At 39.7% G+C, this 13,062-nt stretch overlaps 1 protein-coding gene across 1 annotated transcript in view; it reads left to right on the forward strand.

The window, feature by feature from the left end:
• Positions 1 to 13,062, forward strand: part of LOC124777683 (serpin B6-like) — a 241,290-nt gene that overhangs the window by 90,871 nt on the left and 137,357 nt on the right. Inside the window, exon 4 of the mRNA XM_047253160.1 lies at positions 10,420 to 10,630. Within this exon, the coding sequence (XP_047109116.1) occupies positions 10,420 to 10,630 (211 nt within the window). The remainder of the gene's footprint in view (positions 1 to 10,419; positions 10,631 to 13,062) is intronic.

Genomic DNA, 13,062 nt, shown 5'->3' on the forward strand with positions numbered 1-13,062 from the left:
ACAAATTCTTTACAGACAAATGGAAAAACTGATAGAAGCCGACCTTGGGGAAGACCATTTTGGATTCTGTAGAAATGTAAGAACACACGAGGCAATAGTGACCCTATGACTTATCTTAGAAGATAGGTTAAGGAAAGGCGAACTGATGTTTCTAGCATTGGTAAACTTAGAGAAAGCTTTTGACAATGTTGACTGGAAACTCTCTCTCAAATTCTGCAGGTGACAGTTGTTAAATACAGGGAGCGAAAGGCTATTTACAATTTGTATAGAAACCAGATGGCAATTATAAGAGTTGAGGGACCTGAAATGGAAGCAGTGGTTGAGAAGGGAGTGAGACAGTATTGTTGCCTATACCCAACATTATTCAATCTGTTTATTGAGGAAGCAGTAAAGGAAACAAAAGAAAAATTTGGAGTAGGAATTAAAATCCAAGTAGAAGAAATAAAAACCTTAAGATTTGTTATTTGCATTATAATTATAATTCTGTCAGAGACAGCAAAGGACTTGAAAGAGCAGTTAAACAGAATGGACAGTGTCTTGAAATGATGATATAAGATGAACATCCACAAGAGCAAAACGAGGCTAATGGAATGTAGTTGAATTAAATGACGTCTTGCTGGGGGAAGTAGAGAGGATATAAAATGTACACTGGCAATGGCAAAGAAAGCATTTCTGAAGAAGAGAAATTTGTTAACATCGAGTACAGATATAACTGTTAACAAAAAGTTTGTGAACATAGACGTAAATTAAAGGAAACTTAAAAGATTTAAGTGTGAGGAAGCCGTTTCTAAAAGTATTTGTATGGAGTGTAGCCATGTATGGAAGTGAAACATGGACGATAAAAAGTTTTGACAGGAAGAGAATAGAAGCTTTTGAAATGTGGTGCTACAGAAGAATGCTCAAGATTAGCTGGGTAGATCACATAACTAATGGGGAGGTATTGAATAGAATTGGGGAGAAGAGGAGTTCGTGGCACAATTTGACTAGAAGAAGTGATCGGTTGGTAGGACATGTTCTGAGGCATCAAGGGATCACCAACTTTGTATTGGAGGCCAGTGTGGAGGGTAAAAATCGTAGAGGGAGACCAAGAGATGAATACACTAAGCAGATTCAGAAGGACGTAGGTTGCAGTAGGTACTGGGAGATGAAGAAGCTTGCACAGCATAACGTAGCATAGAGAGCTGCAGCAAACCAGTCTCAGGACTGAAGACCACAACAACAACATCAACAGCACAATTCTTCACTCCTCACTGGATATGTTCAGTCACTGTAAAGTGGCAGTCATAAGCAGAGGGTGTTTTGATGTATAATTGTTTAAGATATCAATGTAACCTGAACCACCATGTAACGACACCACCAACCTCAGCTAAAAATTGCACTCTAGCTGTTAGCAAATGGTTTATGTGCTCTGCTTTGCTTTGAGTTCTGCTTGGATGCTATTTCCTTTCCTTATTTTGAAATAAAGAGCAATCTTGCTCTGTCACAGGGTTCGAATGTGACACTGACAAAACCAGATGGAATCAGTGATCCATATGTACATTATTACATCGGTTCTGCCTTACCAGGAGCAAAGAAAATGGACATAGGCTGCCAGCTCTGTGAGAGGGAAGCTTGGCTTGTCCCCCTCTCCACTCTTCTCCCCACAACAATCAGAGCTCCATGTTTGTTTTATGTTTGTGGCTGACTACCAGAAAAGTGTCTGCTACAACATGAGTGTCAGTACAAGAAATAACAGAGCATGTATAAATTTGTCGAACGTGTAATCTGGATTTTGTGAAGCAAATTTAATCAAATTACCAACATTTAAAACTAAAAGCATTGTACTCACCAAAAGCAGCAACTCCATGATTTCGGGAAGACAGCTTCAAAATAATTAGTAGGAATGATATTGTAAATCGATTTGTTGCTCCTTCTCGCTGGCAAATAAATCTGCCATCTCAGACTGAAATGTTCAATTTTACACACAAATGACTTTTCACAGGATAGCAGCCCTAAAGCACTCAGTCATTCTTCTTTTATGGTGTTTCGTAGGAACATTTTAATTCTCTTGAGCATTGAAAAGCACCGCTCAGCTTCTGATGTCGAGATTGGCGTCTTGATTAGCAGTTTCAAAGCTTTAACAGTCTTGTCGAATGTGTCACAAAGTTAATTCTCTACAATCAGCAAAAGAAATGCAACTGTTCTCAATTCAGGTCTAGCACAGAAGACTTGAAGCTCACCCTTCAACTTTCTTTTTCCCAGAAATGTATGTGTCTCTAATTTCAAGGTATTTGTCAGGAAAATCTGTGATGTATTTGTCAAACTGATTTACATCAAATATGTTGGCTGAAATGAGGTGTCCAGTGAATTGGAAATGTAATTTTATTTAAGAAAGGATGACATTGCACACTTCCAAAGCATCTATTTTTTTATGAGCATCATTTTTGAAACTAATCTCATTAACAATGGAGTCAATGTCATCTCTGACATTTTGCAGCATTACTACTTCAATGTTCTGGTTGTCTTGCATTGCTGTGGTGGGTTCGGTTATCTTCTTCTGAAGCTGATTAAGAAGTATATCTGCATGAGGCATTATCTTACAGAAAAATGATAGCCAGAAAATGAATTCATTATCTTGCAGTCTTTGTTTGTATGAACCAGCTTTTACAACAGTAGAAGATAGTTCTATACCCTCACTTGTTTCAGTGAATTCCATAACAGTAATAAAGTTTTTCCCTGTTTTCAAAAACATATTTTACTACTTGTGAGTGATAATTCCATCTCGCCACAAACACGGGGCAAGCTTTTTAGAATAATGCTTTGAGACACTTTTGATTTCTGTGGCGAGTTAGAAAAGAAAGAAGAATTACCTGAAAGCTATGCAAAACAGATGTGGGCGTTGCGATTGACAGAGGCTGCCATAGACATAAGGTTGAACTGAAGTGCATAACAATGGACGTAGTTTGCAATTGGATATTTGTCTTTAATTTCTGAACCCTGTTCGACTTGCCTCTCACAACATTTGCATCATTGTCACTCTGAGCTATTAGGTATGCTTGATCATCGCCAATTAATTGTTCAATATCTTTCAGAATACTCTCAGCTATAGAATGAGCATGCTGACTTTCTGGATTGACAAAGTTCCAAAATCTTGCAATAGGTTTTCCCTCATCAACATAACGCAAAACAATAACCAATTGAAATTCTCAAGACACATCTGTGATTTCATCCATGATTATAGCAACATAATTGGCACCTTTTATTTCTTTATGAACTTCATCATGATACTTTTCCATTGTACATTGCAGTAGTTCCTTCTGAACAGTCTTAGAAATGTCTTTGAACACTGATGCTTGAATGAGGTGAACTTGAAAATGTTTATCCAGTTCTGCACTGAACTGAATTAGCTCACGAAAAACCACCATATTTTGAGAGGCATCAGATTCATCATGGCCCCCGAGAGCCAGTTCCAAAGCACCACAGAACCGAATACAGTCTATAATTAAATTCAGTATATATCTATTCTTTTCTACACATTTGTTGTGGCTGTCAATTGTTTGTCTATATTGTGAATTTATGCTGAATGTTGGTTTTGTCTAGAGATGAAAGACTAAGCACATTATTCATGTGTCACTTGGCATTTCATGAACTTTCATGTTAGACCATATAAGCCAATATCAGTTATTCCGGTCTTATACCAATTAACATCTCCCCCAAATAACACACAAGGAAAACAAAAAAACAGTGTTGCTTTCTTCACAACCACAAATCCATCGATTTTTTGTTTGCTGCTACGGATTCCGATGCGGGAGTGGCCTACCCAGTGTTTTTTATCTGAGAGTCTTGTCCCTAAATGGCATTTTTAATAACTCATTTACTTTGTTCATGTTTTCTGTTTTCACAATCAGCTGAATTTTTCCTTACAGATAACACTATGCAGACAGCTGTATACAGTCAGTTACCTGACCTCGCAATAACTACAATGTGTTTGTACAGAACTGTAATACACGAACATAATGAGTATAAACAGAAATACTACACCTTTGTTTGGAAAATAGATGTTCAATTGGTGGTGAATGCGTTAGTTTGTTTTGTTCTGTAGCAATAGCCCTGCTGTTGTGAAATATAACCAATATTGAAATAATGGCTCTTAGTTTCAAAATCTAAGGGCATAATTATATTCAAATTACATATAGCTATTTATAACAATATTTAAATGCATTATTTCTGTATTCAATTTAATTAAACATTAACCAGCATTTATTAATGCATTAGCACTATCTTGCATAAAGATTGTAAAACTGGATTACAAGAAATCTGTGCCCCGATGTATGCTAATGTGATCGCTAGATGTCAGATCGTGCTTCTACAGGTCCTGCACTTTACTGCTCTCTGGCAGAAAGAACGTGAAGCTTTAAGCCAGACTAGTTGTGGCACTACCTCTGTCATAAGAAGCATGTAGAAACCAATGGCTGAGCCTTTCACACAGCCCTTATGAGGGCAGATGGTGCCAATCTGCAGTTGGCTCCAAGCTTCAAAAACCTACTGCAAAAGAGCGCGTGGCGAAATGTGCCACTTCAAATCAGAAAATACATACTCTGAAACAATGTTTTATGTACAGTTTGTATAGATTTCTCTTTCTTTCTTTCTTATCCAAGTTGTGCCGCCCCTGCATGACACATTTGTTCCAAAAAATCTAGGCTTCTGGATACAAGTTTTGGTAAAGCTCACCACATTTTACAGTTAATAGTATTTGATTCAGATCAACACTCAGATGTTGCAAAGCAAGTGCTTCTCTATGGATAATGCAATGGAATCACATAATAACAAGAGCTTTTCCACAGATAAGTGCTTACAGACCACTCAACATGGATTGCACACCAGCAGTACACACACCAACACAGTGATCCCAGTTAATCTGTTTTATTTCATGAAGTTGCCCATTATTTCAAACAAATCCTTGCCTGTCATCCCTGCATTTATTTCCATAGAAAAATAGACGATCTTTCATCATTTAATTACTTTTTTCATCAACAAATCACCCATAGAAAATTACGAGGTGCATTCAAATTCTAAGGCCTCCGATTTTTTTTCTAATTAACTACTCACCCGAAATTGATGAAACTGGCGTTACTTCTTGACGTAATCGCCCTGCAGACGTACACATTTTTCACAATGCTGATGCCATGATTCCATGGCAGTGACGAAGGCTTTTTTAGGAGTCTGTTTTGACCACTGGAAAATCACTGAGGCAATAGCAGCACGGCTGGTGAATGTGCAGCCACAGAGAGTGTCTTTCATTGTTGTAAAAAGCCAAAAGTCACTAGGAGCCAGGTCAGGTGAGTAGGGAGCATGAGGAATCACTTCAAAGTAGTTATCACGAAGAAACTGTTGCGTAACGTTAGCTCGATGTGCGGGTGCATTGTCTTGGTGAAACAGCACACGCGCAGCCCTTCCCGGACATTTTTGTTGCAGTGCAGGAAGGAATTTGTTTTTCAAAACATTTTCGTAGGATGCACCTGTTACTGTAGTGCCCTTTGCAACGCAATGGGTAAGGATTACACCCTCGCTGTCCCAGAACATGGACACCATCATTTTTTCAGCACTGGCGGTTACCCGAAATTTTTTTGGTGGCGGTGAATCTGTGTGCTTCCATTGAGTTGACTGGCGCTTTGTTTCTGGATTGAAAAATGGCAACCACGTCTCATCCATTGTCACAAACAACGAAAAGAAAGTCCCATTCATGCTGTCGTTGCGCGTCAACATTGCTTGGCAACATACCACACGGGCAGCCATGTGGTCGTCTGTCAGCATTCGTGGCACCCACCTGGATGACACTTTTCGCAATTTCAGGTCGTCATGCAGGACTGTGTGCCAGAACCCACAGAAATGCCAACTCTGGAGGCGATCTGTTCAACAGTCATTTGGCGATCCCCCAAAACAATTCTCTCCACTTTCTCGATCATGTCGTCAGACCGGCTTGTGTGAGCCTGCGGTTGTTTCAGTTTGTTGTCACATGATGTTCTGCCTTCATTAAACTGTTGCACCCATGAATGCACTTTTGACACATCCATAACTCCATCACGACATGTCTCCTTCAACTGTCGATGAATTTCAATTGGTTTCACACCACGCAAATTCAGAAAACGAATGATTGCACGCTGTTCAAGTAAGGAAAATGTCGCCATTTTAAGTATTTAAAACAGTTCTCATTCTCGCCACTGGTGGTAAAATTCCATCTGCTGTACGGTGCTGCCATCTCTGGGATGTATTGACAATGAACGCGGCCTCATTTTAAAACAACGCGCATGTTTCTATCTCTTTGCAGTCCGGAGAAAAAAAATCGGAGGCCTTAGAACTTGAATGCACCTTGTATATGAGCACCTCTATTGATGCAGCTTCATCAAGTTACAAAGCAGAACGGCCTTCTTTGATTTTTTCTATAATTTGTTCATGAAGATCATCTCCTAATTCTTGAATTTGATGACTAATTGTAATTTCAGATGAAAGGTTAGGAAAAAGGTGTTTTGCCATGGACTCTCCAAACATAATGAACACCATGCAACTAGCACATTGTAGAATTAGTTCTTCTGCAACCATATAGGGTTTCTTACATTTTACTACTCAGTAAGCTGCATAATAGGTTATTAAAAGTGCTTCATTCAAGATTTTCACTTGCTTAGAAAATGATTATTTTTGTTCTTTCATTTGACTCATTCTGTAGAAAAAAAAATGTATCTTGGTTTGACCATGTCATTCTAATGAACACTTTCTAAATGACACTTTAATTAGCTAGCTAACATACATTCAACAGAAAGTACTTTCAAACACAAAATACACTATGAACTCCCTTTGTTGTTCACAACAGTGGATGTGAAACCAAATCTAAGTAGATATTGTTGTATTTTCCTATCTTCATTATCATTTTACTTCTTGTTGTCAGCAAGTTCTTGCTTTTGGCTTCCACTTGAGAAGTTTTAAAACTTTTCCATAGCTTATTCCTTTTATAAACTGTATAAAAATGTCGCAATATAATACAAACAGGTTGGAAACACAAAAATCGCTGCTAAGTGTAAGATGCCTTTGTTGAGCTTCAAGGTTATGACTGCTTATGTAGGCTGGCTAACATCTTAAATGGAATTGCTCCAAAGCCATAAAGGTAGACACTAGAAATGAAGTTTCCCACAACTGTCCTCCTTGCCATTAACTACAAAACAAATCCACATTGTCCATGTGGTCATTCACAGCATGCAAAATTGCAACAGTGCACAGGTTGATGATTGCTACACTAGACCCTCTGTTTCTCCATTATTTTAGACTGGATTGTTTGGGGTGACCCACAGATTGTGTATAATGTCTTCCTATCTCACTAATATACTGGCTTTTGGTACATATGATAGACAAACTTGGAAATCACAAATGCCACTGAAACAGATTTTTTCTTCAAAATACACTACTGGCCATTAAAATTGCTACACCATGAAGATGATGTGCTACAGAATCGAAATTTAACTGACAGGAAGAAGATGCTGTGATATGCAAATGATTAAATTTTCAGAGCATGCACACAAGGTTGTCGCCGGTGGCAACACCTACAATGTGCTGACATGAGGAAAGTTTCCAACCCTGTTTCTTATACACAAACAGCAATTGACCAGCGTTGCCTGGTGAAACATTGTTGTGATGCCTCGTGTAGGGAGGAGAAGTGCATACCATCACGTTTTCGACCTTGATGAAGGTCGGATTGCAGCCTATCACGATTGCGGTTTATCGTATCGCGACATTGCTGCTCACGTTGGTCGAGATCCAATGACTGTTAGCAGAATATGGAATCGGTGGTTTCAGGAGGGTAATATGGAACGCCGTGCTGGATCCCAATGGCCTCGTATCACTAGTAGTTGAGATGACAGGCATCTTATCCACATGGCTGTAACGGATCGTGCAGCCACGCCTCGATCCCTGAGTCAACAAATGGGTACGTTTGCAAGACAATGACCATCTGCATGAACAGTTCGATGACGTTTGCAGCAGTGTGGACTATCAGCTCAGAGACCATGGCTGCGGTTTCCCTTGACTCTGCATCAGAGACAGGAGCACCTGCGGTGGTGTACTTAACAACAAACCTGGGTGTACGAATGGCAAAATGTAATTTTTTCGGATGAATCCAGGTTCTCTTTACAGCATCATGAAGGCACATTAGAAACACGTATTCGTCATTGCCATACTGGCGTATCACCTGGCATGATGGTATGGGGTGCCATTGGTTACACGTCTTGGTCACCTCTTGTTTGCATTGACGGCATTTTGAACAGTGGACGTTACATTTCATATGTGTTACGACCCTTGACTCTACCCTTCATTTGATCCCTGCAAAACCCTAGATTTCAGCAGTATAATGAATGACCGCATGTTGCAAGTGCTGTATGGGCCTTTCTGGATACAGAAAATGTTCGACTGCTGCCCTGGCCAGCACATTCTCCAGATCTCTCACCAATTGAAAACGTCTGGTCAATGGTGACCAAGCAACTGACTCATCACAATATGCCACTCACTACTTTTGATGAACTGTGGTATCATGTTGAAGCTGCATGGGCAGCTGTATGTATACACGCCATCCTAGCTCTGTTTCACTTGATGGCAAGGCGTATCAAGGCTGTTATTATGGCCAGAGGTGGTTGTTCTGGGTACTGATTTATCAGGATCTATGCACCCAAATTGCGTGAAAATGTAATCATATGTCAGTTCTAGTTTAATACATTTGTCCAATGTATACCCATTTATCATCTGCATTTCATCTTGGTGTAGCAATTTTAATGGCCAGTAGTGTAGTTCTTGATATGTAAGGACTGAAATGAAAATAAATGAAGAAAATCACTAATGTAATAAAATAATAGTTACAGTGTCCTTCAAGCAATAGATTGCTGTTTAGTAAACATATTTTCTCTCTCTCTCTCTCTCTCTCTCTCTCTCTCTCTCTCTCTCTCTTTTTTTTTTTTACATGATATATCAGGAAATCCCTCACAACAGTGCAGGAAGTAGAAATGCTCACAGATCGTGTTGTGAGTACATTGTGATGAAATTATTACACTACATTTGACGTTTCATCTTTAACATCATTGTAATCTGGCTGCAGTTGACATAAGTAGATCATCTGCAGATTCCTAAGATCTCTATTTGCCTGTCAATTACTTCCCTGATAAAATCTCGACCTAATACCACTTTAAACAAAATGCTCATCAAGAAAATTTTATATAACAAATCTCTCTATCTGTTAAGCAGTATTTCTTGCATTAATGTTTAGTATTCTTCAGCCGTTCTACAGTAAACAAGAATTCATGCTATTACAAGTAATTGTCTGTTATAATAGGGAGAGCATCACAAAGACACAGAAAGAACAAAAATGACAGACTCTTGAAGACAGATGTAAACTATCCCAAGAAAGCCGACATAAAAGTTTTCTGGGTATGGTACTGTGTCATAATGTACAAAACTACTGCTGCTGGAAAAAACCAACATTTTGGCCACGATTGCAGTGATATTCATCTGGGTCGACCATTAGACCAAGAAGAAGGCCGCTGCAACCGTGGCCGAAATGTTGGTTTTTCTGGAGCAACAGTAGTTTTATACATTATGATGCAGTACCATACCCAGAAAACTTTTATGTCGACTGACTCTGGCTGCAGAGGCCTATGCAATTACACCCCATGGAAGTACTGGCTTTAAATGATTACTCTAGGAATATACTACAACCCCCTTTGTTTCGCTCGCATGGGAATTGTGAGGATAAGATTAGAATAATTACTGTATCCACAGAGACATTGAAACAATCATTCCTCCTGTGCTCCGTATGTGAATGGAACAGGAAGAAACCCTAATAACTGGGTTACAATGGGACGTACACTCTGTCCTGCACCTCACAATGGTTTGCAGAGCGTAGATGTAGACGTAGAATCACCTGTATTTGTATACATTTCTATAAATGACATTCCATTTCAAAAATTTGTTGTGAGTATTTTTTACAGAACACATGGTTAACCAGTAACCTAAATATCAAGGATTTTAATAACTTCTACAATGCTCTTTGCTCGACATTCTTCCTTGCTCCTCACATGTTTTGATATCAGTTCTAGCATTCCTAACAGCTCACCTAGTTATGCCTTTTCCTTTTGTATGCAATAAATCTGGTTCCAACAAGATTTGTCTTGCAATTTTTAATTTTGCTATCTGCTAAATCCCAAAGTTTGTGAACTTTGAACTCCTTCTCCTGTGAAATACCTTTTATTTATTACACATAGTTACTGCCTATTTGTGATTAAATTAAAACAGCGCTCCCTTTGATATATTTGAAAATTGCTAAAATCAATATAGTTACTTCATTTCTTTTTGTTCATCTGTTTGTTAGTTCATTGTGGCTGTATAGACAATTGATGTTCTTTATAGGGGTCTGATGACACAGTGCTTGAAGTAGCCAACAAGGTTTATGCACAAGCAAGTTTTCCAATTAAAGAAGAGTTCAGAGCATCTGCTGCAAAATTTTTCGCTGAAGCTGAAGAAGTTGATTTTATCAATGAAACAGAGAAATCTAGAGTAAAAATCAATGAGTGGGTAGAGAACAAGACAAACAAAAAGATAACAGAGTTGTTCCCTGGAGGTAGGAGACTGTTTTTACTATTTTTTAAGTTCGTAATGCATATATCTTTGCAAAATCTGAGAAATGTTTCACCAGTACAATTTTAGTTGCCCCTGTCACTGTGGTAGTACTGTCATATAAAAGACATCCCAATAAAGAATTTACAACTTTGATATTGTATATAAAAGTGTACTGATAGCCTAGAGAATTGGTTCCACTGCCATTCTTCAGCAAAATATATGATTTTTGCCCCTCTCATTAAGTGATTCAGGACAGAATCATACCACTATAAATACAACGAGAAGATGTTCCTAAATGATAAGTTTCAGTGGTCTTGAATGTGACAACAATACAATGGAGTTTTCATGCTGTATATGAAGGACATTGCTCCAGCTTGGCTATCATTTCTGGGGGTCACTTGCAGTTTGTTGAAACTATCTGTTCACTGTGTTTAATAAATCAACAGGGTGCATGTAATTGTCAAATAATGTCACAAAATAAGTCAGGCAATGTTCATTTTCAGTCTTAGTAAACTGACTCAACATGCATCTCTTGAAATGGACTTTCTCCTGTAAATGTCAGCCAACATACTGATACATCAATAATGAGCTTCCGGGTGTTCTCCTGAGCTGTTCTCTCCCTTTTGTACAAAATATTTTGATGACCAACCCACTGTCTTCTACAGGTGCCGTGTATTTACTGCCTGGAGGCCAACCTGTCTGTGAGCTATTGTTGGTCTCACACTGCTGTTTATAGTTGAGTTTGATTCCTGATGCCCAGTGTTCCTTTGATACTCTTTTGTTTTTCAGAGGTCTCACTAATATTCTGTGAAATGCAGATTCTCTTGGCATCTTCCAACTCTTATCTCCATGCCTTGATCCATCACCATCCTTCACAAAGAAATTTGGTGCTACAGATCTTGGTCTGTAGAGCTCGACCACATTCAGACAAGGAGAGCCTCACCAAACAATTACAGTACCTATAAATAATGTTCCAAACGAATGGGTACAGAGATCATCAAATTGAATGAGTGATGCAGGCAATATCCAGAATGCCTGAGAAAGAGGTTGAGACTGAGACTGATGAAGAGAAGCCAAACAGCACATACTTACCTTATGCTGGCCCAATGTCCAGAAAGATTGGTAGACCATGGAAACATGGTATCCAGTGTATTTCACACCCTCAATTAAGATTATAAGGATTTTTTAACATTACAAAGTTGATCTAGGCCTCTGATTGCTGGGTTTTGAACTGATATCCATTCAAATGTGGCTTGTCTTACTTGGGAGAGACTACCAGAATAGTCGAGGAGAGATGCAAAGAACTCTGTGACGTACTCTACTAAAACAACCAAGCAACTAAACCATTGCTGAGCAGTGACTTGAAGATAATCATGAAATGAAATCAATGTGATCAGTATTGTGGTGCAAATGCCTAGTTTCAGGGGCAGCACAATTAAGGTTCAAATGGTTCAAATGGCTCTGAGCACTATGGGATTCAACTTCTGAGGTCATTAGTCCCTTAGAACTTAGAACTAGTTAAACCTAACTAACCTAAGGACAGCACACACAATTAAGAAGTCTGTCAATAAAGATGTCAGAAAACCTAATAAACTAGGATGGTGGTTTCAATTTGAATGATATTTGGCGTCCCGTACTCAAACTACACTCCTGGAAATTGAAATAAGAACACCGTGAATTCATTGTCCCAGGAAGGGGAAACTTTATTGACACATTCCTGGAGTCAGATACATCACATGATCACACTGACAGAACCACAGGCACATAGACACAGGCAACAGAGCATGCACAATGTCGGCACTAGTACAGTGTATATCCACCTTTCGCAGCAATGCAGGCTGCTATTCTCCCATGGAGACGATCGTAGAGATGCTGGATGTAGTCCTGTGGAACGGCTTGCCATGCCATTTCCACCTGGCACCTCAGTTGGACCAGCGTTCGTGCTGGACGTGCAGACCGCGTGAGACAACGCTTCATCCAGTCCCAAACATGCTCAATGGGGGACAGATCCGGAGATCTTGCTGGCCAGGGTAGTTGACTTACACCCTCTAGAGCACGTTGGGTGGCACGGGATACATGCGGACGTGCATTGTCCTGTTGGAACAGCAAGTTTCTTTGCCGGTCTAGGAATGGTAGAACGATGGGTTCGATGACGGTTTGGATGTACCGTGCACTATTCAGTGTCCCCTCGACGATCACCAGTGGTGTACGGCCAGTGTAGGAGATCGCTCCCCACACCATGATGCCGGGTGTTGGCCCTGTGTGCCTCGGTCGTATGCAGTCCTGATTGTGGCGCTCACCTACACGGCGCCAAACACGCATACGAATATCATTGGCACCAAGGCAGAAGCGACTCTCATCGCTGAAGACGACACGTCTCCATTCGTCCCTCCACTCACGCCTGTCGCGACACCACTGGAGGCGGGCTGCACG

Source organism: Schistocerca piceifrons, chromosome 2 (assembly GCF_021461385.2).
Source record: "Schistocerca piceifrons isolate TAMUIC-IGC-003096 chromosome 2, iqSchPice1.1, whole genome shotgun sequence".
NCBI classification, from domain to species: Eukaryota; Metazoa; Arthropoda; class Insecta; order Orthoptera; family Acrididae; genus Schistocerca; species Schistocerca piceifrons.